The sequence below is a fragment of the Podospora pseudoanserina genome, chromosome 2 (genome assembly GCF_035222485.1).
Source record: "Podospora pseudoanserina strain CBS 124.78 chromosome 2, whole genome shotgun sequence".
NCBI lineage: Eukaryota > Fungi > Ascomycota > Sordariomycetes > Sordariales > Podosporaceae > Podospora > Podospora pseudoanserina.
Genome location: NC_085921.1, coordinates 886,395 through 907,406, shown reverse-complemented (window position 1 = coordinate 907,406; position 21,012 = coordinate 886,395). Strand labels below are relative to the sequence as shown.

Here is a 21,012-nt window from a genome sequence, read left to right as displayed (position 1 = left end):
ACTAAGACTTGACGTGGTCAAAGTAAGGATGGGTGAAGCAAGTAAGCTGCGTCTCGAGGCCAAGGCTGATGAAGACCGGGGCGCGTGTTATTATATCCATCAAGAGCCTGATACCGGACCCAGAACGGCTGTTGACAGGAGGTCTCCACGGTGTGAGGCGAGGCCAACCCGCATGGCAGCGGCGTCGGGTTGAGGGTACATGTCGATGTAGTCGAGGCAACTCCTTCGTGTGTACAATGTATCTTGGGCTGTCAACAGGGGTCCCAAGTGGGGAGCATATGATGGAGGGGGAGCGCGGGGGTTCCAGGGGTCAGTCAAGCGAAGTACTTTGTACCGCGAGCTGCATGAGATGGGACCCCAGGACGCAATCTGGAGACCGCCCTTCTGCACATGCTTCCGCATTGTAATGCGCCTGGTTTGCAGGGACTTTGCTCATAAAGTGACGGCCGGAAAGAACTGTAGACTCCTTATCCGAGTCCCGTTCGGAACAATTCTCCATAGAGGTGATGTCGGGCTTAGACACACGCAATCCTGGGATTGAACCGACTAACGGTGTATTCTCGGGGCCGCCGTTCGGTATTGTGAAATCCAATTCACCCCTACTTTCCCCATTCGGAGCGAGCTATGCTGATGGGCCAGTAGAAACTCACGATATCTCTCACCTGCAGCGCTCACAAAAGTCAGCAGATAGCGCGAAGCCCCGAGGTGTTCCATGCTTTCATAATCTGCTATTCTTGTCATGCCTGCGAGCATCGAGAATGACAGCGGCCGGGAATTCGGTGTTGTCGAGAGTGACGTCAAAATATCAGGTTTCGTTACGGATTTAACAAAGCAAATGATGAGTAAACAATACGAAATCATTTCCAACAGAGCAATATCGACAGACAGGACGTGTACGTGCCGAAAGCTGGTTAGACCCGCGCCACTGGACGGCGCTGCCGGGAGCCCTGTAAGGCTTGGAGCAGAACACCATCTCCACCCCCCAAGGCTGCCTGCACCGAGTAATGGGACGCTGTTGAACAAGAGGGTTTCAGCCGCCAGGTATTGCTCTAGAAACTCGCCCCGTCCGGCGCTCATGATTGGTGGAGGAAGGCGTCTCTTTGCAGATTGCAACCTTCTGTCCATCTCTGTCAGCAACATTGCAATTTTTTTGCAGCGGAATAAAGGATGACAAACATGTCGTCTACTTTCTCGTGAAGCGGTAATGTGAGGCCTGGAGGCAGAAAGAAGACGAAACGGTTTCCTGTTTGGATTTCTGCTGTGGGGGATGAAACGGTGCTAGAACTAATGATTTGGTGGGATGATGGTGATGGCGGTCGCGGTTATACGAGCCGCCCAGTCGTAGAAATCGCTGCCCGGGACGTCGGGTCTAGCGTCGGGCAGGGGAGACACCAACCTGATTAGGCGCCGCTGCCGACGGGATTCACCTAAAGGATTGTCGGTGTAATACGTAAGGTAGGTAGCCAGAAAACGGCGATCATTGGAATTACTTTTCGAAGGCAACAGGTTCCATGTTGAGGTGTAAAAACAACCTGGAAGAGACGAGTATGGGGCAGCGGCCAGTGGAGCACGGATGCCTCTGTCCGTTTCACGCCTTCCTCAATTCATCGTGGTCGAAAAGCTTAACCGAACTGCATGCTACACCTCAGTCATCCCCACCTTCCCAAGATACCCAAGCTGATTATCTTATCACGAGAGACAAGAGACAAGAGACATTGCGCCATGCTTGCTGCCATTGGTGCGCTTTCACGCCGGTCTCGTGCTTCTGCTGCGCAGGACCTGATCTATGTTCATGAAATTGAGCACAGAAAAGGCCCGCTCGATATTGCGCCCAGCATGAGGTACGCGTCCCCCTGAGCTCGACGGCAATGAGACCGGGAAGGGATTGTGGGGATTTCTGGTCAGTGGGGGCCGTCATGGCCAAAAAGACCGGCAGCTGCCGAAACACCCTCCTGAACAATATGGGCTGGATGTGGCTGGGAGCTAATCAATCAAGGTGTAGCTTGGCCGTCCACTGGCAGCACTGAAAACGTTGTTGCCTGGGATCATGTCTCTGTCGAACATACCTTGGACGATAGTTGGTCTGCGTCTGTGGGGTAGATGTTGTGCTGTTGAAGATGAGATGTACCGATTTCCCAGGGTCTTTTTTCCGTCAATCCTGATCCCCCCCTTGGCCACTACCCCGGGGTTCTTGCGGGGCACTTCTTGACAGTGATTCCAAACATAGAGTTTCTAAAATGTCAACCTGGAATCAGGCCAGGCATCGAGGGAAACAATCATATTCGGCTATCGGCCTCTACGGGAGCGGGGTTGAAGAGATTTAGATACATGATCTTGCTCACTAGATATTACTATTATTGGCACCGATGCAGGTTCATGCAAGGGTGCGGTTGACCACGTTGCGTCTAGTCCCCTCCTTCTCTGCTCTCCTTTTCTTATCGTGAGGCAAAGACTAGCTTGCTTTACTCTCGCCCAGTTTGTGTCCAAGCTACGAGCTGGTGCTATGTTCAGCTAATCAGTCCGTGCAAGAAACGGCTGTACAAGAAGCAGCTTCAAGATATAATACATCGTATAGCATACGGTTGACGCAGTAGCCTTTGTGGCGTTGGTGCTCCGACAGAACCATACCTCTGGGTCCGGAGCTGACTCGGACGACACCCACAAAGCCCACGATAAAGAGCGCCAAGATTTGTTAGCCAGCGGCCCGTCGAGTAATGCATGGCCGTACTGCAGCAAACAAGGCTCTGACGGGATAACCTTAACCAGATCTGATATGCAGAGATCTCGACTCGTGGAGCTTCTGTGGTTTGACTGATCCCTGGATATATCTGGGCCGGGAGAAAGAGAAAAACGTCAACGAAGCCCGCAGACATACAGGCACTCACATAGAAATACTTGGACTCGCTAAAAGGGCGCCGAAAATGACCTGGGGGCCCAAATCTCGACTTTCTCTCTTGAGCGTTGGGGGCTGCCAAGACCAGTCGTGAGATTGATGGGTGTCACCCCAAGTACGGGCAGACGGCCCGCTCGCAGTTCACATCGAGGAAGTATCAGGCGCATCGCTTAGAGCACACTTTGCATGTCTGCCACTTACGCCAGGAGTAGCAAAGATGGAATCGAGGAGGTTCGGAAAAGTGGGTCCCAGTGTCCTAAAAGAAGACGACAGACGCTCGGACCAATCCATATTTAAGCTTAACCCCAAGCCAAGACTCCGCCTTTTGAGACGAATGAACCAATCAAATGGTCGCCTGACGCCCCATGTTTGGCAGGCACCCCGACACCTTACCCCACACGCTGACCGAGGCTGACAGCTGGCTTATGGACGCTTATCAACTTCCATTGCTCTCTGCCTTGATCACATCCACACACCAGTTACATGATCAACACCATCGGAGCGCGGTTGGGGTCCACATCCGATGCCTTCTCCTTCCTCTCTCTCTAGAACATTCAAGGTTCCTCCATATGCGCTCGTGGGTGCCCAACACTTCATCCCACGTCAGATGAAGAACCTGGCATCCAGAACCCTAGAAGCTCTCCAATGACACGCTCAGAGTCTTATCCCCGTGGCCACAACAAAAGACCCGACAACGGTTTCGTCAGGTTACACAGTTGATCGACCGACAGTATGCCCGGGAACCTATCAGCAGCCACAGTTGCGACCTTCGAGCTGGCTCGGTTGGACTTCACATCGAATTCAGGTTACCATCCCAGTGTAAGTCTTGTCTGAGCGCGGTATGTGCTTTAGAGCATGCAAAGGTCAACTTCGGACGTCCAACTCAACGCCCTTGCAGGTGTATACAGAGGTCCTCGGTACCCCCTCCAGAGCACATAGCAAGGACGGACCCTTGCCCTGCTCAAAACCGGCACGAGTCCTCATCTGGCCAGCCTCAAGCGTCTGTTTGACATATCGCCAGCCAAAACTGTCCTCCGAAACAACCATGTAGTGCATCCAGGCCAGGCACCCGTATTTCCTGCAGACGCCCACTCTCCTCAGGGCTTCTAGAATGAAAGACACCACCTCTTTTTCTCGTCGTGGGCATGCAATTCGGAAGTATACCTTGCGTATGCAGAAACACGAGCTGTGTCGTTAGCACTATTGAAAGAGGCTGGATCCTAATGGAGACACACGCGGAAAGATTTCCACAAACCCCAGACGGAATAGTATCGGCAACAAGCCACCTACATTGCACACGAGACCAAATCAGCATCGTAGCTTTGCGTACAAAACATCCTGATGATCCATATTGGCAGTAACCCTGAGGGTGCGATCCCCCCTGACAGTGATGCCCTCGCCACGATGAGGACGCAATTGCAATGAACGTCGAATTCCAACGACCATGATTTGAACACGCAGAATTTCCATTTCAGTCTTGGTTGTGCGCTGCAGCCCCGATTGGTCAACTCCCAAGACCCACCCGCCTCCCATCACGACCGACCCTAATGCAAGCCAGGCCCGTTCGCCTTCTCATTCTCCACGTGTTTTGAGAGGTTTCCCAGCAAATAGCGACGGGAGCGGTGACCTTAACAATTTTCTTCATGCAAGATTGCAACCTTTACAACCCCTGTCCCAGCCGCACCCTCCTTTCACGGTTACCTTTGCCAGCCTTGTTACTTGGGGCTGGCTGGCTGGCTGCCCGGGTTCGGTGATGTCTCGCCGCTATCCCGCAATTCCGTCGTCGTCTGCGGGAGAGGGAAGATTAGATCGTGTTGCATATCGAGACACGGGATGGACGACGCAGAAGTGGTCTGATAGTGTCGTCATTTTCTTTTGCGTGTTCTTGTTCAAGAGGTTTATATTGGTTGGTTGGGGGGAGTTTGGTGCGGTGGCGGCGGGCTGAGCCGTCGAAGTAGGGTTATAGACTGTCGTGATGGGAGTGGACTACTACACTGTAGCAGGCCTAGGTATGCTTTGACTACCAGGTACCCTCAAGGCAATTCTTGCGAGGAGGGCTTACATGGGCTGATGCCAAGGGTTTCTATCTATTCATGCACTCTCTGATGTCCAGAGTAGTATTCATGCTGTCCAGAGTTTGGAATAAAGAATAGAGCTGCAGCGGCCTCGACCGAACAGCCTAAGTAGGTCTCATTATCAAAATGGATGATGTGTGATGGGTCACCGAGAGCCAAGCAGGTTTCGGCTACCTCTGGTTAGGTATGAATGAATGAATGAATGACATGCTGACGGCTAACCGCCCAGCCAAGAAACTCGTGGCTACCTCGCGTATAAATAACTAGATATTTCCTATTCTGGAACACAAGTAAAGTATCCAACTCCAAGCTGCGGAAAAGGATTCGTAAAGCTTGGGTCAAGATATTGTAAGCTAGGGGGGTAGGTAAGTAGATGATGTCGATGGAATACTAGAAAGCAAAACGTGGATCTCAAGCTGGGGGGAGAACGGGACAAGATCGTGTCCGAAAAAGCCGTTACAAATCTGCGATGGAAATGCCAGAGAGAATAAGAAACAAACAGCTGATGGTCAGGCTTCATCTAGCATATCCCTATATCGGGTGCGATCATCCTACAACATAAGTACTCACAACCAAGCTATCTAATCAGCTTGCTTGCTTACAACCAAAGGTGCCAACGCCATTTTCCTTACACCAGAGCTATCAACGGATAGAATGCCCAGATCTATGTGATAACAAGCAACTAATCTAGTATTAACTCTCGTACAAGCAGCCCCTTGTCCAGCCATCCCCAAATAAATCCCCATCTCCAGACTCGCCCAGTTTTCACGACATCCCCGCCCTCACAGTATCAACCTCTCCAGCTTTACCACAAGTGGCCGATAAAAAAGCATGGAGAGCTGTGTATTGTTCGTTACAATTTCCATATATACAGAAAGGGGTATCATCATTTTCTCTTTCCTTCCCCCCACCCCCCCAACACACATAATAATACAAAACAGCTATATCACACGAAAGTCCAGGCACTGAGCAGATCCTCACCGAAACCGAGGACAAGGATATTAGCCGCCGCTCCCTCCCTCCCGTTGAGCCTCAACCCTCTATTCAGCCCTGCGGTTCCTCCCAAACTCAAACCAAACTGCCCAAGGCATGTAGCATCATCCACTTTCAGAGTGCCACTTCCATCAACCAGCACCCATCGTTCCACACACCCGGGCCGATCCCATATCTGCAGAATCTGCAGGGAGTTCTGTTCCTCAAGGTATATCCCATGTACCTAAGGTGGCCACTTCGTATCTTTTCCTCCTTCTCGATTAGGTCGAGCTTCCCGAGAGGGAGACCAGCAGTACCAGACTTGAGGAATGCCCGGTATTCCATAGACGATTCGACGCCTCATGAAAGATGCCATAAAGACCGAGGGCTCTCTAGATGCCCGATATGCTTGCTTACTTCAGTCAGGGGGCTCCAACCCAACCCGTCCAATGAGATCTTGTAGCTCCTGACCAAAGGACCGAATGATCACAGCACCAGCAGCAGCAGGATACCTGCAGTATGGTCAAGGTTGAATGTCGTTATTAGCCAAGAGGTTCTTCACGTGTTGGAGACATGTTCCCTCCCTCCCTCCCTCTCCGTGTGTGTGCGGCAAGCACAACTGCCGTCCCCCCCTGACCTTCAAAAGACCCGCCTGGGCCGCTGACATAAACCAAGCAAGGCAGTAATAAAGTGGTTAGCCACCACTGCGGCAGCCCATCACCGACAACTATCGGGCGTCCATTTACCACTTCCATTGGTCCTAAAACCAGGGAACCGACAGCAAAATCCCCAGCTCCACCTTGGAACCTAGGATGGTCCTCTGCTCTTTGCACACCTCTGTAACTCCCTCAAGGCAACCGCCCCTACCGCCCCCAGTCACAATCCCCGCCCCTTCCCTTACCCCCCCTTTATTCAGCCCACCCTACCTAGGCACAACCCCCAGGCATAATCTTCTTCTTCGCCTTCTTCTTGTCCTCCCCCTCTCCATTCAACTTCCTCAACCCCTCCTCCACCTCCCTCTCATACACCCCCTTATCCCCCCCCTCCATCTTCCCAATCATCTCCCTCGCCTGCTCAAACTTCTTCCTCGCCTCCTCCGTCTTCCCCTGCAGCGCAAGAATAGACCCATAATTGATCACCGCCGCAGCACAAGCCTGATCGCATTCCTCAGTCCTCTCCTCCCCCGTCGTCCTCTTCGCCTGCGCAATCGCGTTCTGCGCCCATCTTTCCGCCGCCTCTAAGTACGCAGAGCGCTGCTGCTTGGCTGTAGCAAAAATCTTGGAGGCGTCTTGCTCCATCAGAGCATCAACGGGGGAGTCACCGGGTGGGAGGAGGGGGTGTTCGGCGAACGAGGTGGATATGTTGGACACTAGACGCATGTTAGTGAAAATTTGGTCAAAAAAGGGAGATGAAATAAAAAAACATACTAAGCATGGCTGTATGGCATGGTTGGTCGCACATTCTTAGTGCTTGGAAGAGAAGAGGCACGGCCAAGTGATGCTGGCCTTGGGCTTGGTAGTCGTGGGCCAGAGATTCGAGCGTGCCGCCGATTTCCTCGGGTGTCATCCATTTGCCCTCTCCTTCTTTGAGGGGCTCCTTTTGCCGGCGAGCCAGTTCTCTGAGGTTGGTTTCCACGGCCCAGACGAGCTTCTCGTGGGCGGTTTCCTGCTCTAGAACATGGTCATCAGAGTAGAGAGAGGCGAGCTTAACAGCAATGCCAATCGACTTCATCAATAGACGTGTGCGCTTGCCGCGGAAAGTTTCTTTTGGCTGAATAGGTGTGCCGTCTGGGTTGGTTGGTGGTGGTGGTTGTTGCTGTTGTTGAGCAGCCGCCTCACCTTCTGACTTGGCTCCTCCCTCTTCCTCAACCGGTGGCGGTGGGATAACAACCATCTTGACCTCACCCGGTGTCTCACCTTCCACAGCCTTGATAGCATGCTGAGGCTTGTAGTTCTTTTGCCCCGGCAAAATCTCCTCCTTTTCCGCCTTCTCAAACGCAACGATCCAGCGCTGGCAGTCAGAGAGCAGGTTCTCGAGAATGTGAATAGCGTTGCGGTGGTTGTCGATCTTCTCGAGCCAGTCGGCGAGCTTGAGCTTGATGCCCATCACCTCGTCGGAGAAGTGGTCGAGTTTGTGCTCCTGGCAGAGCTCGATAGCCTGCTTGTAGTAATGCAGCGCGCGCTTGGTGTCCTTTTTGAAGTCACCAAAGTAGAGAGCTTTCCTCAACGCGAAGGCGACGTCCTCGGGGAAAACGGTGAACGTGGGAGAGTTGTAGTAGGCAAAGTATTGGTAAAAGGTAAAAGCGAGGAAACACATGGAGAGTGTCGCACCAACGGCGCCGATGACAAGACCGATTGGCTCTTCCTTCCATGTCTGTTTGAGCGATGTCTTTTTCGTGATTTCCCATCCTCGCTTCATGTCCCTCTTCCATAGCGTCCAGAATGTTGACCATAACCCCTTCTTGAACTGTTCCTTCTGAGCCTCTCCTTGCTCGCCCTCTTTCCCCTGCCCCTGTTGTTGACCTGCCCCTTGTCCACCGCCCGGTGGTGGGGTTGTCGACTTTAGACGGCCTTGCTGGTCGATTCCGAGGGATTGACGAGCTCCATTGAGCGCTGTTTGCGGGTTTCTTCGTGGTGTGGAAAGTAGTCTCTGCACTCCTACAACCCGTAGACCGGCTATTCTTGGAACCGGCATGGTGAAAGTTGGGCAATTCCCACTTCTGGTGATGCCCTTTGAACCTGGAGTTGAAGGAAACTTTTGGGAGCTTAGGTCATAGCTCTTGGCAGCTCTCTCCGGAAGCTAACCTAAGCTTCGCAGATAAGACAATAGTGCCTGAGGCACCAAACCGTCCTTTTCTTGGCGGCCGCTGCACGTCATTGCCCAGTCCCAGCCTGAACCCTGTCGAGCCGCCACCATCCCGAGGTTCATCTGTTGTCTCAACTGAACAATCACAAGATTCTTGACTCAGGGTTCTCCAGTACGTAAGTATTTCTTACCTGCTTTCAGGCTCCGCCAGATCTAACAAAGCTATTCAGAATCAACAAACCTTTCTGTCTGACCGAAAGCTGTATGTTTCCCTTTTCTGCCAGCAGTAGCTATTTTACCCCGCCCCCACTTGAGCTAGCCATCAGCTTCCCCTGAGCAGCCCCTATCACCAACACAACCACATCTCACCACTAACATCGTTCACTCAGCACATAAATCCCACATCACAAAACCTGTCAAAATGTCCGGCAAATTCGAACCCAAAACCCCCGTCCAGCTCAACCCCCCAAAGGACGACCCAATCTCTCTCTCGGAGCTGGCCAAAGCAAACGGTATATCTACCACCCTTTCACCCTCACACATGTTCTAACTCAAAAAACAGGTGAACAAGCAGACGGGAAATGCTACGTCGCCATCAAGGGCCTCGTCTACGACGTGACGGGCAACAAGGCCTACCTCCCCGGCGGCGCCTACCACGTCTTTGCCGGAAAGGACGCCTCCAAGGCCCTGGGCAAGACCTCGACAAAGGTCGAGGATGTGGATGCGGACTGGTCTGGGCTGACGGAGAAGGAGAAGGGGACGTTGAATGATTGGGTTACGTTTTTTAGTAAGAGGTATAATGTTGTGGGAAGGGTGGCGGGGGCTACGAACTTTGAGTAGAGGTTGGGATGAGGAGGAGAAGGCAGGGGGGGGGGAGGGGGGGTTATAGAGGGGGGAATAAATGATTTGATGTGATTACTTTGATTGGGTGCTGATGTGTGGAATGTTTCCTTGAGTTGATCTGATGATGGGGGAAAGTTGGGATGGTAAGTTGGGATGGAGGATGATACAACGAAGGGACGAAAGCTTGGAAAGTACGGAGGATGTATGTCCCCGGTAAAGATGGGTCTTGGTTCAGCCTCTGGTGCACGTATCTCTGATCCTTGGAGCCTTATTATACCAGAACTGAAGTATAAATCAAAAAGAAAGGCCTGTCTGTACCTCCTCGTAACGCATGGCTCGAATGAGAAAATGCGTAAAGCTTTCCGCGATCTCTGAAGGAAGTTGCTAGAGGTTTTTAGGGCCGCGCCCTTGACCGTCGTGCTTGTCCACGAGGTAAGTACCGCGCCAACTGAACACAAAGAACAGTCGTAACTCTTGTGAAAGTCTAGTGGCGTGGTGTGATGTATGGAAAACGTTACACCCGGCCTCCTCGGAGTTGTTTTCAATTTGCTAAAATGTAGGCAGCTACCTAACGTCAGTTTGGAAGAATCCAACTGACAGCAGGGACGTATTGTTGAGGATTAACCATTAACCCATTCATATATTCCACATTCCCCACTTCTCGGCCGCTGACCCCCTCTGCTGGGTTTGATGTGTGACATTTGTACCATATGAATTTTTTCACCGTTTCCATGGAATGTCTCCCTCTCTGCCCATGTCCTACCTTCAACCAACCCCTACATATCTCAACTACCTACCCGCATGTAATTCCCCGGCCCCGACTGTCAACCACGTAGCGTGTATCACCTTCACCTTCTTAGACACCCTCTCTTCAGTTACCGAACACTTCGGTAGGTAGTTCTTTCAACAGCAAAGGATACCCGCATCCGATATAGACAAACTAACTATTCATGTAAGCTCCCCAACCGGGGGCGATGGGGCCGGGGGGGGGGTTGTTCCCAGCCATCATCAATCATGCTCCCGGCCGGCAAGCAGGCGAGCAAAATTTTCCCCAGTCCCCATTGGAAAAGGGGTTGGAATATTCCATCAGCCGAGTATGTAACACAGGCGCTCATGTACGGGAAGGCAAGGAAGGAAGCCGGCAGTGTGTGGCTCATCATGTGCCAGATGGTCTATGCGACCTAGGGAAAACGGGGGTTGCAGATATCAAGGGGAAAATACCTACCTACCTACCTTGGTATCCGTTGTGGGAATAAAAAAAGTAGTTCATGATTGCCCATGGCGGGTTCGGACGTACAAAATGGCTTGGGACAGACAGACGTGGTTCGTCCATTCCCGTCCGCGTCCGCGTGTTACCGCATGATAGAAAGAAGGAGGGAAGGGCACGGGAGATGACACGAAGGTTTCTTTCCTGAGGGTGGGACGTAATTCGGTGGAGGCGACGAGAGAAAAAAAGAATGGGCTAGTTTTTTTTACTCAGTGTCAGCGAGTTTCCTCCTGGTAGTAGTAGATTACTGGAACAACCTTTATCCCCAAAGTCCCCCGCCTACCAAGGCGAGAGGACAAAAGATATAGGTATGTAGTACAATCTCGGGAGACTCGGTGATAAGATAGGTGGGCAATGTAGGTAGCAGAGTGTGAGACTATATGTAGTGGACTGTTACTGTTCATCATCATGGCAAAGAGTGATTGGATTGCTCTTCTCCTCTATATAAAAGAAGTGTGTTCTTTTCCCACAAAATGTGTAACAGTGAAACGCCCCCCTGAATGAACAAACCATGAAAACTCTATTCTGAACTCCGACAACACCAAGAGACAATCTTTTGGCTCCCCCATCGAGATAAATCAGAAACTGGCAACCGTGGCCGATGGATGGTCTGCAGCGAAGGACCAATGGCTGGCTGGAAAAGTCTAGGCTCGACCGCCTTCTTGGTGTTAGCACTGGATGGAAGTATCTGACAGCTGACCTCTGACGTACCTTGATTGGACCCGTACCAACCGCTCATCATCTGGGCGTGGGCCTCAGCTACCTGCTTTGCAAGACAAGCGTCACATGGACGGCCTTGGTCCCAGCAATGGCGTAGCCGCTTTACAAAGTTGCAGGCGTGGCCCGGGTTGTTTCGGGCTTTATGGCAGTATGACTTGAGCCGGAAGTCTGAGTGCTCACAGGACCAAATGAATTCCTCGTAGTCGCACATACCGACGGCAAGGGGCGAGGTAAAAAGGGGCGAAGCGGGTTGCTTGTGTTGGTGCTTGGTATCCTGAGATTCTAGAAAGCAGTCTTTCAAATGACTAGACAAGATTTGTCAACAACCTCGAGACGAGACTTTAGCCCACAGTAATGACTGGAAGAGGATGATCTGAAATTGCTCCGAGAAGATAAAAAAACGGCGATTGAGGCATCTATATACCCCTTCCAAGCACCACATAGCTGCCAGTCACGTTTAAGCCGAGACTTCTCGATCGATAGTCGGAGGGTGCACATCATCACACTGCACCTAGGAGCCTGGATCTTTGTTGGATATGACGACGCCAGCCATCCACCTGTGAGACGACAAGGAGCTGTGTGGGTGCCATGAAGTGACAGCACATTCGGGTAGGATCTAATCACATAGTGCGTCGAGCGGATCTAGGCCATCTGTGAGTGATTGTTAAAGTCGAGCCTCTGCTCTGCAGTTGTGCTGCTGCAAAGACTGGGTCCTCCTTGCACACCTTACACCATCTGCAACGAAGCAAACAAACAGGAGTGGGGGTCGCCCGGCGCAAATTACCCAACTGACGCCTGGTGGCCGACATCAGACCAGCTGAGACGGACCTCGCCGGTCTTTGGTACATCAACCGGCCCGGAGAGAAGAAGGGATGTGGTGATGAGATTCCCCGACCTCTCTTGTGCGCAAAGATATCTATAAGTATGAGGATATCGACCAGTATCGAGACGTGGTGACTTGATAGCCTCCCGAGAGCATAACCCTACCGAAAGGGTGACGGTAGGAGATGCGGAGCGAGTTCGGACTGGTTGGAGGCGATATCAAGGTCTCCCTGGCACTGATGCCTGCGAAGGCCCGGTATAGCGTGGCCGTAGGGCATCGGCCCGCATCGCAGTGGAAGTCAAGCTGGGAACAGTAGTGTTGAAGCTTCTCAGGCAAACATTGCTTGGTCTGCTGACGCTTGTGGGGTAAAAGATGGATCTGACGCTGCTTGAAAATGGTGAACAAGAGAATTTGGAGTTTGGAGAGGGTATGATATATGACCTGTCTTTTATTTCTCAGATGGTGGCTTGAGCCGAGTAAGCAAACATTCCTCGCCGTGCTTTGGGACGCCCGCCTACTAAGCCGATTCGGGCAGCCATGATGCGGAAAAGGAGACCGGCGAGAATTTGGTGTAAAAAATTGAGGCTCGCGGCCTATACAAGTTCCACAGCCGAATGCCTTGTCCAATCCAGAACAGACCGCCAAGGCCCATCAGAAGCAGCCACCCGACAGGATTCCGATGAACTTGTGGTCGAAGAGAAGCCGCGCTTGACGGTCCGATACGGATCTGCACTTCGGGGCTCTTCCCCGGAGATGCTAACCTGGCAGGTAACAATACGCGAGGGAGCAAAGGTGTCAAGGAGCCCACAGCCCTGCTGTGAGTTGATGGAGTGGTGTCACTTTGTCTCCCCAACAAATCGGAAAGTCAAGCCCTTCACCACCTGGCATTCCTCTGGCAGTTCGATGGCGCACCGTACCACCTCATACTTGTCCGTTTCATACCCATACAGAGCATCCTCCTGCATGCTATTCTCGACAGTAAAGGCGTAACCATCGATGATCGCCTTGTTGTGATCCATCCTTGAAGGCGCATCAACGAGGGCCTTGTACTTGTTTCCCCAGACCTTGAGCAAACCACCTCGCACTCTAGCAGGCTTGTATACAAGTTCGTCGTCGAGGTTCATGTTTTCTTTGAGAACACGGGGGGTCTGCCAGCGTTCCGTAGACAAAGTAGAGGACTGGGTATTGGTCCTGCGCTGGAAGGCAACGGAACGGGTGATGAAAGTGGGCTTGAAAGTCGAATGCCCAGTCTGGTTCAAGTATGACATGATGTGGTTCTTACGTTCTGCCCCTACGATCTTGCAGAAGTTGGCCGAATCACCGTCATCGCCAGCGCCACTGAAGATGGGTGGGGTTGTGTCCAGGCCCGCCGCTGTCTTGACCTGCCCGGCAGTAGCCAATGGATGTTCAAGCTTGAGCAGATACGTCTGTAGTCGGGCGTTACTCTTCTTGCTTTGGCGTGAGTTCGTGGTGCTGACAGTTGCATATGTGAATTGGGTCGGCCAGAGAGCATGCTCATATGCCTCCTTGTCGTACCCCTCGGCCTGTTTCTCCGCGGCGATCATCTTCCACCCTGCATCAGACAGCGTCAAGCGGCTGTCATCTTTTCTTTGTTCCTGGATTTGGCGGACGGCCTCAGAGGCCGTGTATGAGAATGTGATTGCCATCGCTGAACTGTTCGGCCATCTGGCTCATCATCGGCAGTGGACTGCTGGACGGCTACCTGGCTCCAGAATTCCAAGGCAAGGAAGAGGCTCTCGTCGTGATCCCTCGTGAGGTTGCTGTGGTGTTTAGTAAAAGAATACTACGTGATGAGTTGAATGAGTCGGAAAATGATCGTGTTAAGGTTGATCATGACTTTCTGAATTCTGACTGGGCGGCCATGATTAAGGTTTTCATTACCACACCTGGGAGCTCCATGGCGAGTGCCACAAACCCTGCACTAGAAAAGCCATCGTAGCTTTCCGAGACTGAAAACAAAAAGGAAAAGGCAAGTCCGTGAGAAATTTCACGCTCCTATGATCCTCCGATCCTGCTTCCACGAGAGTGTACACTACTGATTCTGTTGTAGATGTGGAAGCACAAGGTGTGACTTGGCAGTGTAGCACAGCCAAGTGTCATCCAATCAAGAGATGTCAGTGGTCACCCACGTGACCAGGCGACCATGAGTTGTGCTCAGCTTTGCCAACTTGTAGGCGTTCTTCACCGAGCCTGATTGGCCTCTCAGCCAACCGGTCAGTCGCAAGTCACCGACTTCCCTCAAACAGAAACTCCAGGTTGGAAAGTGGAAAAGTGAGGCGGCCGATGTTTGCTCTCAGTGCTCCTGTGCTCTGCCAAGCCTGGCACTGCTGCCTGTCATCCATCCCCTTTCCCAATTCCCAATTCCCAATTTTCACTCGACATCGGCTCCCTCTCTCCCATTTCACTGCACAAGTCATTTTGAGACGACATCATTAACGCAAACGTTTGCCTGGAATTCCATTGTTTGATCATCCCACTCCAACAACCTTGATCTCCGTTCGTCGTCCTCCAACCATCACCAGCCGGCGCCCGCCCATTCACAACTAGTGGCAATGTCTGGCTGAGTCGGGCAACTCCAGCTCTTGCACCGTAAACTGCGCCCGACGACTGCGGTCTTTTGATAAACACTGACAGAATCGGGTGTATTTCTTTCGTTCGTTAGTAGACCTTTTTCATATCTTCCATCCATAGTTGTTGGCCTTGTTGTCGAGCATCCTCGAATCTCAATTCGAGGTCTAGAACGCCAAGACGTTTACCCGTTCCTCTCCTTGTCCGTTCCAAGATGGACTCCATCAGGAAGCCAACTGTACAGGCCTCCTCCCTGTTGACACCTTCTTAGACAACCACCTTAACTTGAAGACATACGTTCTCACGATTGCCTCGTCGAATCATACAGGTCGTCCAGGTAGTCATCACGGGGGGCCGGCATCATGTCGCAGCTTCCGCGGTACTCTTTCGCCCACCTGGCCGAGCATGCTCCCACCTCTGACTCGTCCCAAATGGCGGGCATGACCAGGCCATCGGGGGCTGGTATCAACAACTACTCAGCATATGCCATGATGCAGGACAATCTGGGCGGCTTGAGTACCTATGGCAACAGACATGTCCCGCAGCAAAACATGATGGCAAGCACGTTGAACGCCAGCGATTTCTTGAAGAATTACCGTATTGTCAAAAACTCTCAACTAGCCACAGCACCAGTCTCATGGAGAGACTCTGATTTCACCGCACCTATTTATACCGAGTATCGAAACAATGCACCCCCGTCTGAAGCAGAAACGCTCGTGAGCCCAACCGGAGGAAAGCTTGTGTCCGATTCGGGTTACGGGAGCCAAACCATTCGGAGCGTGGGCAACCCGTCATCAGTGTATAATGGGGACGTCGACAACCCAGAGACGCAAAACATCACACAGCAGTTTAGTCGCTATGGTCTAAGCCAAGTCACGACCGACGACAGGCCACGCCGCCGCGATGCTCGAAGTCAACGGGCGGGTTCCACCACTTCGACTGCTAACAACCTCAGATGTCTCGATTGCCCACAGCTCACCTTCAAGACAAACTCGGAGCTCAGGTACGTTGCCGGAATTTGTTCACTCGGGGTTGATCAGACTTTGCTGATGCAATATTGCTTGCCAGGAAGCACAAAGCACGGCACGAAAAGCCGTTCAAATGCGATATGCCAGATTGTCCCAAGGCAACCGAGGGATTCAGTACTAACAACGACCTGGACCGCCACAGGGCGGGCGTCCACAGGATCTACAAGAGTGATACACCTGTCTATCAATGTTTTATCGACTCGTGCAAGGACAAGAACAAGACGTGGCCGAGGCCAGACAACTTCAGGCAGCATCTGAAGCGAGTACATCACAAGGAGAACATGGACTTGTCCAACTTTTTGTATCGGTGCGTTACCTTGTACTCATCAACATTTCTAGTTGGGAAGCTAACATTGTTATCGCCAGTGGCCGCCCGGATATCGGCGGTGCTTCCGTTGCCTCCGAGCACGCGCCTTCGGAAGCGGGAACACACTCTACCTATGCTGGTCAACATGCGTCATGGAGCGGACTAGGACATGGCCAGCCCGTGACGAGTCTCTCCCATCATATGCCCGATGAACCTGCGGTGATCCAACCACAGCACCTGATGTACCGCTCATCAATGAGCCAGCCGGATTACTCTACTCTCATGAACGCCTCTGGATTCCACAGCCACCAGAGCCAAACCGGACTAGATGACCCACGTATCCCCATTGAGATGGATCTCCAAGGACTGAACATTCCACATGGATTCCAGCAGCAGGTTGAGCCCCCGGTTCAGGAGCAAACCTTGGAGCAACCGGGATATGTCTCTCCGGATATTCTAACCGGTGCCGGCAGTGGACTTTTACCTTCGATGGATGAAGCGGGTGAGATGCACGCCCACCCCGCCGTGGTGATACAGATAGACGATGACACCAGCCCGGACAATATCATGCAGGAGGAAGAAGAAGATGATGATGATGAATTTGCGGAGCAGCAGCAGCAGCAGCCCAAAAATGAACCTGTGACTTTAACTTCCATCTCGCCAGACCAGATGACTCTGGATTATTCCAGAAGACAGTCGGCCGCCATAGTGGGTGATGAGGAATCTGAAGCTGGGGAGGAGGACAACGAAGTCTCTGAAAAACCGGACTCGTCCAATCTTGAAGAAGACGCCAGCCGGCTCCAGCTTCTTGCTGGTGCGACGCCATCTCCCGAGCCTACTACTACTACCACTACTACTACCACCACCACCACTACTACTACTACTGCCATCGGGCAATCACCGGGGAGTGTTGTCTCGATAGATTTGGGGGATGTGGAGAACCTCAAGGCGACGTTGGAGATTCTCAGGTCACGGGGGATGCTGGATAGGATTGTGAAGGAGTTTGGGTATCAAAAGTCGGAGGAGGTGGTGGTTCTTAACAACACGACGACGACGACGCCGTCTGCGCCGTCGTCTGTTGTTGCCGAGGTTACGAAGGAGGTCAAGTGCGAGATTGATGATTGCAACAAGGTTTTTTCGAGGCCTTGCGAGCTTAAGTATGTCCCCTCCCCGTCCCCAAATTCAGTATCAAGCGACTAATTCTTTTCGGGGTAAAGAAAACACCAAAAGCGCCACGCGAAACCCTACGCCTGCACATTTTCAAATTGTGACAAGCGTTTTGGGAGCAAGAATGACTGGAAGCGACACGAAAACAGCCAGCACTTTCAGCTGGAGATTTGGCGGTGCACCGAGCAGGTTTTTTCTGCCGCTGCTGCTGGTGAGGGGGGTTATGAATGCGGCAAGGTTTGTCATCGCAGGGAGAGCCTAAAGTGGCATCTGGAACGGGATCACCAGTTTCGCGACGGGGGGGAGATTGAACGGAAGCTGAATGATTACCGACATGGGAGGAACTTCGAGAGCAGGTTCTGGTGCGGGTTTTGCGTCAAGACTGTCGAGCCACTCGGGGTGGGGGGGCCGGCGCACAGCGAGAGGTTTGATCATATTGATTGTCATTTTATGGGGAAGGGGGGGTTTGAGAAGGTTGATATTGGGAGTTGGAGGAGTTTGGAGATGGTTGGGGAGCAGGAGGTTAGGGTTGGTAATGGTGGTGGTGGGACGAAAAAGAGGGGGAGGGAAGAGGACGGGGGAGATGTTGTTGTTGGGGGTGGGAGAAGTGGGAAGAGGTCGAGGGGGGGACGGGGGAGGGGGGAGATGTTGTGGACTTGTGTAAGTGCTTGTCTTTGCCTTGGCGACATGTGGATAACCGGTTGCTGACTTGGTGGTGTATAGTGCAACTGCGGTGCATTTTGGAACTTTGAGACGACAAACCAGTGTATGGACACTTGCAGCCATACGCAGTGTAGGAATTGCCGGACGTTTGAGAATGAGGCGACTAATGAGGAGATGAGTTTTGATTAAGAAAGCATTGCGATTGGGAGGAAAGATTTCTTTTACTCTTCTTTTGTTTTTGGGGGGAGGGCATCTTGGATAGCACGCATCTCATCACTTTTTCGGATGGCCAGTTTCTTTCTTTTCTTTTTTTTTTTTTTTTTTTGTTTTTTTTTGTTTTTTTTATGTTTTTTTTTTTTTTAAAAAAAAACTTTGACATCATCATCTACGCAAAAGTGTGAACTACCTCTTTGTATCATGCACGGCATCTCATGTTTTTGTCCTTCGGTTGAGCAAGCGGGGGATTCTGGCATTTTTGGGATTGGGTATTTTTGGGAGGATTAACGATGGGTTTATAGAGATGGATGGGTGGATATTCAGGAGTACTAGCATTTTCTCTTGACTTGAATTTGATTGCATCTCACTTTTGCAGTTCACGTTGTCGTCATCTATGTAATAAGTAGGAAGAAACGTCTTAAAATCATGGTGATGAAAGGGGACGACAAGTGTGAAATGATTTTGGTATTGTGTGAGAGGCGAAATGCAGGAGTTTGAACGAGGAGGGCAAATCTGAATGGTATCTGTCAAGTTTGATGGACCGGAACCCACCTAGATGGGACTGACAGAATTCAGGGCTGGAAATGGTGTCAGGAGAAACATAGGAAGCGGGGAGAGCTCAAGGCTACACGGCCCATGAGTAAGAAAACTGAGATTGCAACCACCTCCAGCTTGGCTCAGCTACCTATCTACAACCTCTGATCATCATCATCATGACAAAATGATGGTTGTGAGGGTGAGGGTGGCAGCGGTAATTAGGCGTCTGTACCACCAAAACACACAGACGGGCGAAGTGATAAAAGGATGTATGTGTGTATGTCTCTCAGCCCAACAAAAGCCACGCGCGTTTAAAAAAAAATTCCCCTGACCAACCGGGATGAATTTTGACCAAAATCTCTTAGGATGGCCTGTACGAGTTTCCTTTTTCGAGCGGCAGAGAAGGATTAAGCGCGGAGAAAGCAGAGGTCGGGGAGTGATCCCTGCTGGGTATCATGGTGGTGAAGGTTGGGATGTGTCCGTGGGGTTGGCCTCATTTTCGGCAATGTCTTGACCCGGCTGATGTCGGTTCAGACTTGAGTGAGATACTTACTTCCAAGCCTTCTCCAAGAAGTGTGGCTTGCTTTAGTGGCTGACAAAAAGAGTAAGAGGGGAGGGGGCATGCGGTGTGGGCTTAGTAGTGTACTGTGTACAGGTTGGCTGGGGAGAATATCCCTTTGGTAACAAGAAAAAGGATAAGATGCCCAGAGCGAAATAAGCCTTTGAGCGGAAATCAAAGTTGCCTGTTGACCGGATGCCGAGAAGGAAACTAGCCTGAACCGGGGGGGACTAGTAAATAATGAAGCCGCAATGCCACACGTGATGGCTCAGGGCAGGAGTGTCAGGGGAGAAATAGTCTCTCTTTGCCCAGAGGAAAAAGAGACTTAGCTGGGCTTTGCCCTGAGCTATTGCCCCCGAGTGTAAAAAGGGTCAGGTTTGGGCAAGTTGCAGGCGATGTTACGTGCCCTGGGGGATGTCGTGATGAGCGCCGAGAGAAACGGAGCCTGAGCTGTGTTCGATAATGCTCGGTAGATCCGGTCCGGTACCAACGCCGGGGGGTGTTCGAGGGTGTTTCCAAGCAATTCAATTCCTTTTGTTCTGTGTGATTGTAGAGACTGCGATCATGACTCGCGGGTGAGTGAGCAGCTGCTTTGCATGATCCTACTCACCTAAGCATGTGTTGAACTTGCAGCTTTCGACATGCACCTTTCAGCTGGCCCAGCCACACCAGATAGCCCAGATGGATGGGTCTTCTTGATCGTTCGATATTATCCTGCCGATCTTCCTCTGTTTGCGAATGTGGTGGCGTCTAGCCGCATGAGTTTCTGGTCCCATTCAAGATATCATGTCTTGATGCTTATTCTGATGGTTGCTCGTCTTCGATGCCATGTAGGCCTTGGTGTGGTTGATTGATTCATGGTTCAAATGATTACAGCAAAGGATTCTTCGAGTGGGTGTGACTGTGCGGTCAAGCCTGGTCATTGTTCAGGTCGGCAAGATCTTGCCGTGCTGGGTCGGTATCTTTTGGACAGCGACGTTTTTGTGGCGTTCCCTAGTGCCATTTTCTTGGTATTTCGAGGGTCTTTTTGTGAACCTGTGGCTTGATAGCGCGAAGGGACAGCCCGCATGTGGAAGATAGTCAATAGGCACATAGTCGGACGATGTGATAGGCTGCTTCGTTTCGGTGCCTTTGGAGGGAGTGGTATCTGATGCCGGGATCGGGATGGATGTGGGATGGTGTTGAATTCATGACGGACGGTTAGGTAGCCATGATGGGTCAAGATGAATTCAAATAATGAGTGCCAGCTTTGAAGACCTGGCCATAACTCGACTGATGATCCTCATCGCCGCCTGTGGTCCCGACATGTCTGTGTTGACAACAGATCCTCCTGAGATGAGGTTTGATCCTGCATGTTCTCCCAAGAGGTTGTGTGTGTGTGTGTGTGTGTGCGTGTGTGTAAATTGCAGACAAGATCCGAGATTCTCGGCCGGAGAACTGTTGTCCCTATGGCCAGGTCTATACGTACCTACCTATCCAGAGCATCCATCCATCCATCATGGCGTTACTGCCCTTCGCACCCTCGTTTAGGACCACCTCCCACCCACA

At 51.7% G+C, this 21,012-nt stretch overlaps 6 protein-coding genes across 6 annotated transcripts; 2 read left to right on the top strand and 4 right to left on the bottom strand.

Moving 5' to 3' along the window:
* Nucleotides 1-99: 99 nt before the first annotated feature.
* On the bottom strand, nucleotides 100-1,504 carry QC764_0031770 (uncharacterized protein; the record flags this gene model as incomplete). The annotated part of the gene is made up of 3 exons (XM_062940194.1): nucleotides 1,177-1,504; nucleotides 663-1,117; nucleotides 100-242 (listed from the first exon to the last, which is right to left on the bottom strand). The coding sequence occupies exons 2-3, from the start codon at nucleotides 1,075-1,077 to the stop codon at nucleotides 100-102; spliced, it is 558 nt and encodes a 185-aa protein (XP_062802618.1). The 5' UTR covers nucleotides 1,078-1,117; nucleotides 1,177-1,504.
* A 5,362-nt stretch (nucleotides 1,505-6,866) lies between these two features.
* QC764_201540 (uncharacterized protein) lies at nucleotides 6,867-9,008 on the bottom strand (the record flags this gene model as incomplete). Its single annotated transcript, XM_062943859.1, has 2 exons — nucleotides 7,368-9,008; nucleotides 6,867-7,309 (listed from the first exon to the last, which is right to left on the bottom strand). The coding sequence occupies exons 1-2, from the start codon at nucleotides 8,632-8,634 to the stop codon at nucleotides 6,867-6,869; spliced, it is 1,710 nt and encodes a 569-aa protein (XP_062802617.1). The 5' UTR covers nucleotides 8,635-9,008.
* On the top strand, nucleotides 8,650-9,899 carry QC764_201530 (uncharacterized protein). The gene is given in 5 exon segments (XM_062943858.1): nucleotides 8,650-8,739; nucleotides 8,750-8,921; nucleotides 8,976-9,007; nucleotides 9,135-9,257; nucleotides 9,308-9,899. 2 exon segments carry the CDS (start codon nucleotides 9,167-9,169, stop codon nucleotides 9,583-9,585), a joined length of 369 nt encoding a protein of 122 aa, XP_062802616.1. The 5' UTR covers nucleotides 8,650-8,739; nucleotides 8,750-8,921; nucleotides 8,976-9,007; nucleotides 9,135-9,166; the 3' UTR covers nucleotides 9,586-9,899.
* A 1,534-nt stretch (nucleotides 9,900-11,433) lies between these two features.
* QC764_201520 (uncharacterized protein) lies at nucleotides 11,434-11,786 on the bottom strand (the record flags this gene model as incomplete). Its single annotated transcript, XM_062943857.1, has 2 exons — nucleotides 11,434-11,489; nucleotides 11,567-11,786. The coding sequence occupies 2 exons, from the start codon at nucleotides 11,784-11,786 to the stop codon at nucleotides 11,434-11,436; spliced, it is 276 nt and encodes a 91-aa protein (XP_062802615.1).
* Nucleotides 11,787-11,872: 86 nt separating this feature from the next.
* On the bottom strand, nucleotides 11,873-12,949 carry QC764_0031730 (uncharacterized protein; the record flags this gene model as incomplete). Its single annotated transcript, XM_062940193.1, has 3 exons — nucleotides 12,840-12,949; nucleotides 12,301-12,785; nucleotides 11,873-12,217 (listed from the first exon to the last, which is right to left on the bottom strand). The coding sequence occupies exons 2-3, from the start codon at nucleotides 12,421-12,423 to the stop codon at nucleotides 11,873-11,875; spliced, it is 468 nt and encodes a 155-aa protein (XP_062802614.1). The 5' UTR covers nucleotides 12,424-12,785; nucleotides 12,840-12,949.
* Nucleotides 12,950-14,565: 1,616 nt separating this feature from the next.
* QC764_201510 (uncharacterized protein) lies at nucleotides 14,566-18,772 on the top strand. Its single transcript, XM_062943856.1, has 6 exons — nucleotides 14,566-15,076; nucleotides 15,259-15,990; nucleotides 16,056-16,334; nucleotides 16,382-17,479; nucleotides 17,540-18,149; nucleotides 18,213-18,772. Exons 2-6 carry the CDS (start codon nucleotides 15,350-15,352, stop codon nucleotides 18,339-18,341), a joined length of 2,757 nt encoding a protein of 918 aa, XP_062802613.1. The 5' UTR covers nucleotides 14,566-15,076; nucleotides 15,259-15,349; the 3' UTR covers nucleotides 18,342-18,772.
* Nucleotides 18,773-21,012: the final 2,240 nt, after the last annotated feature.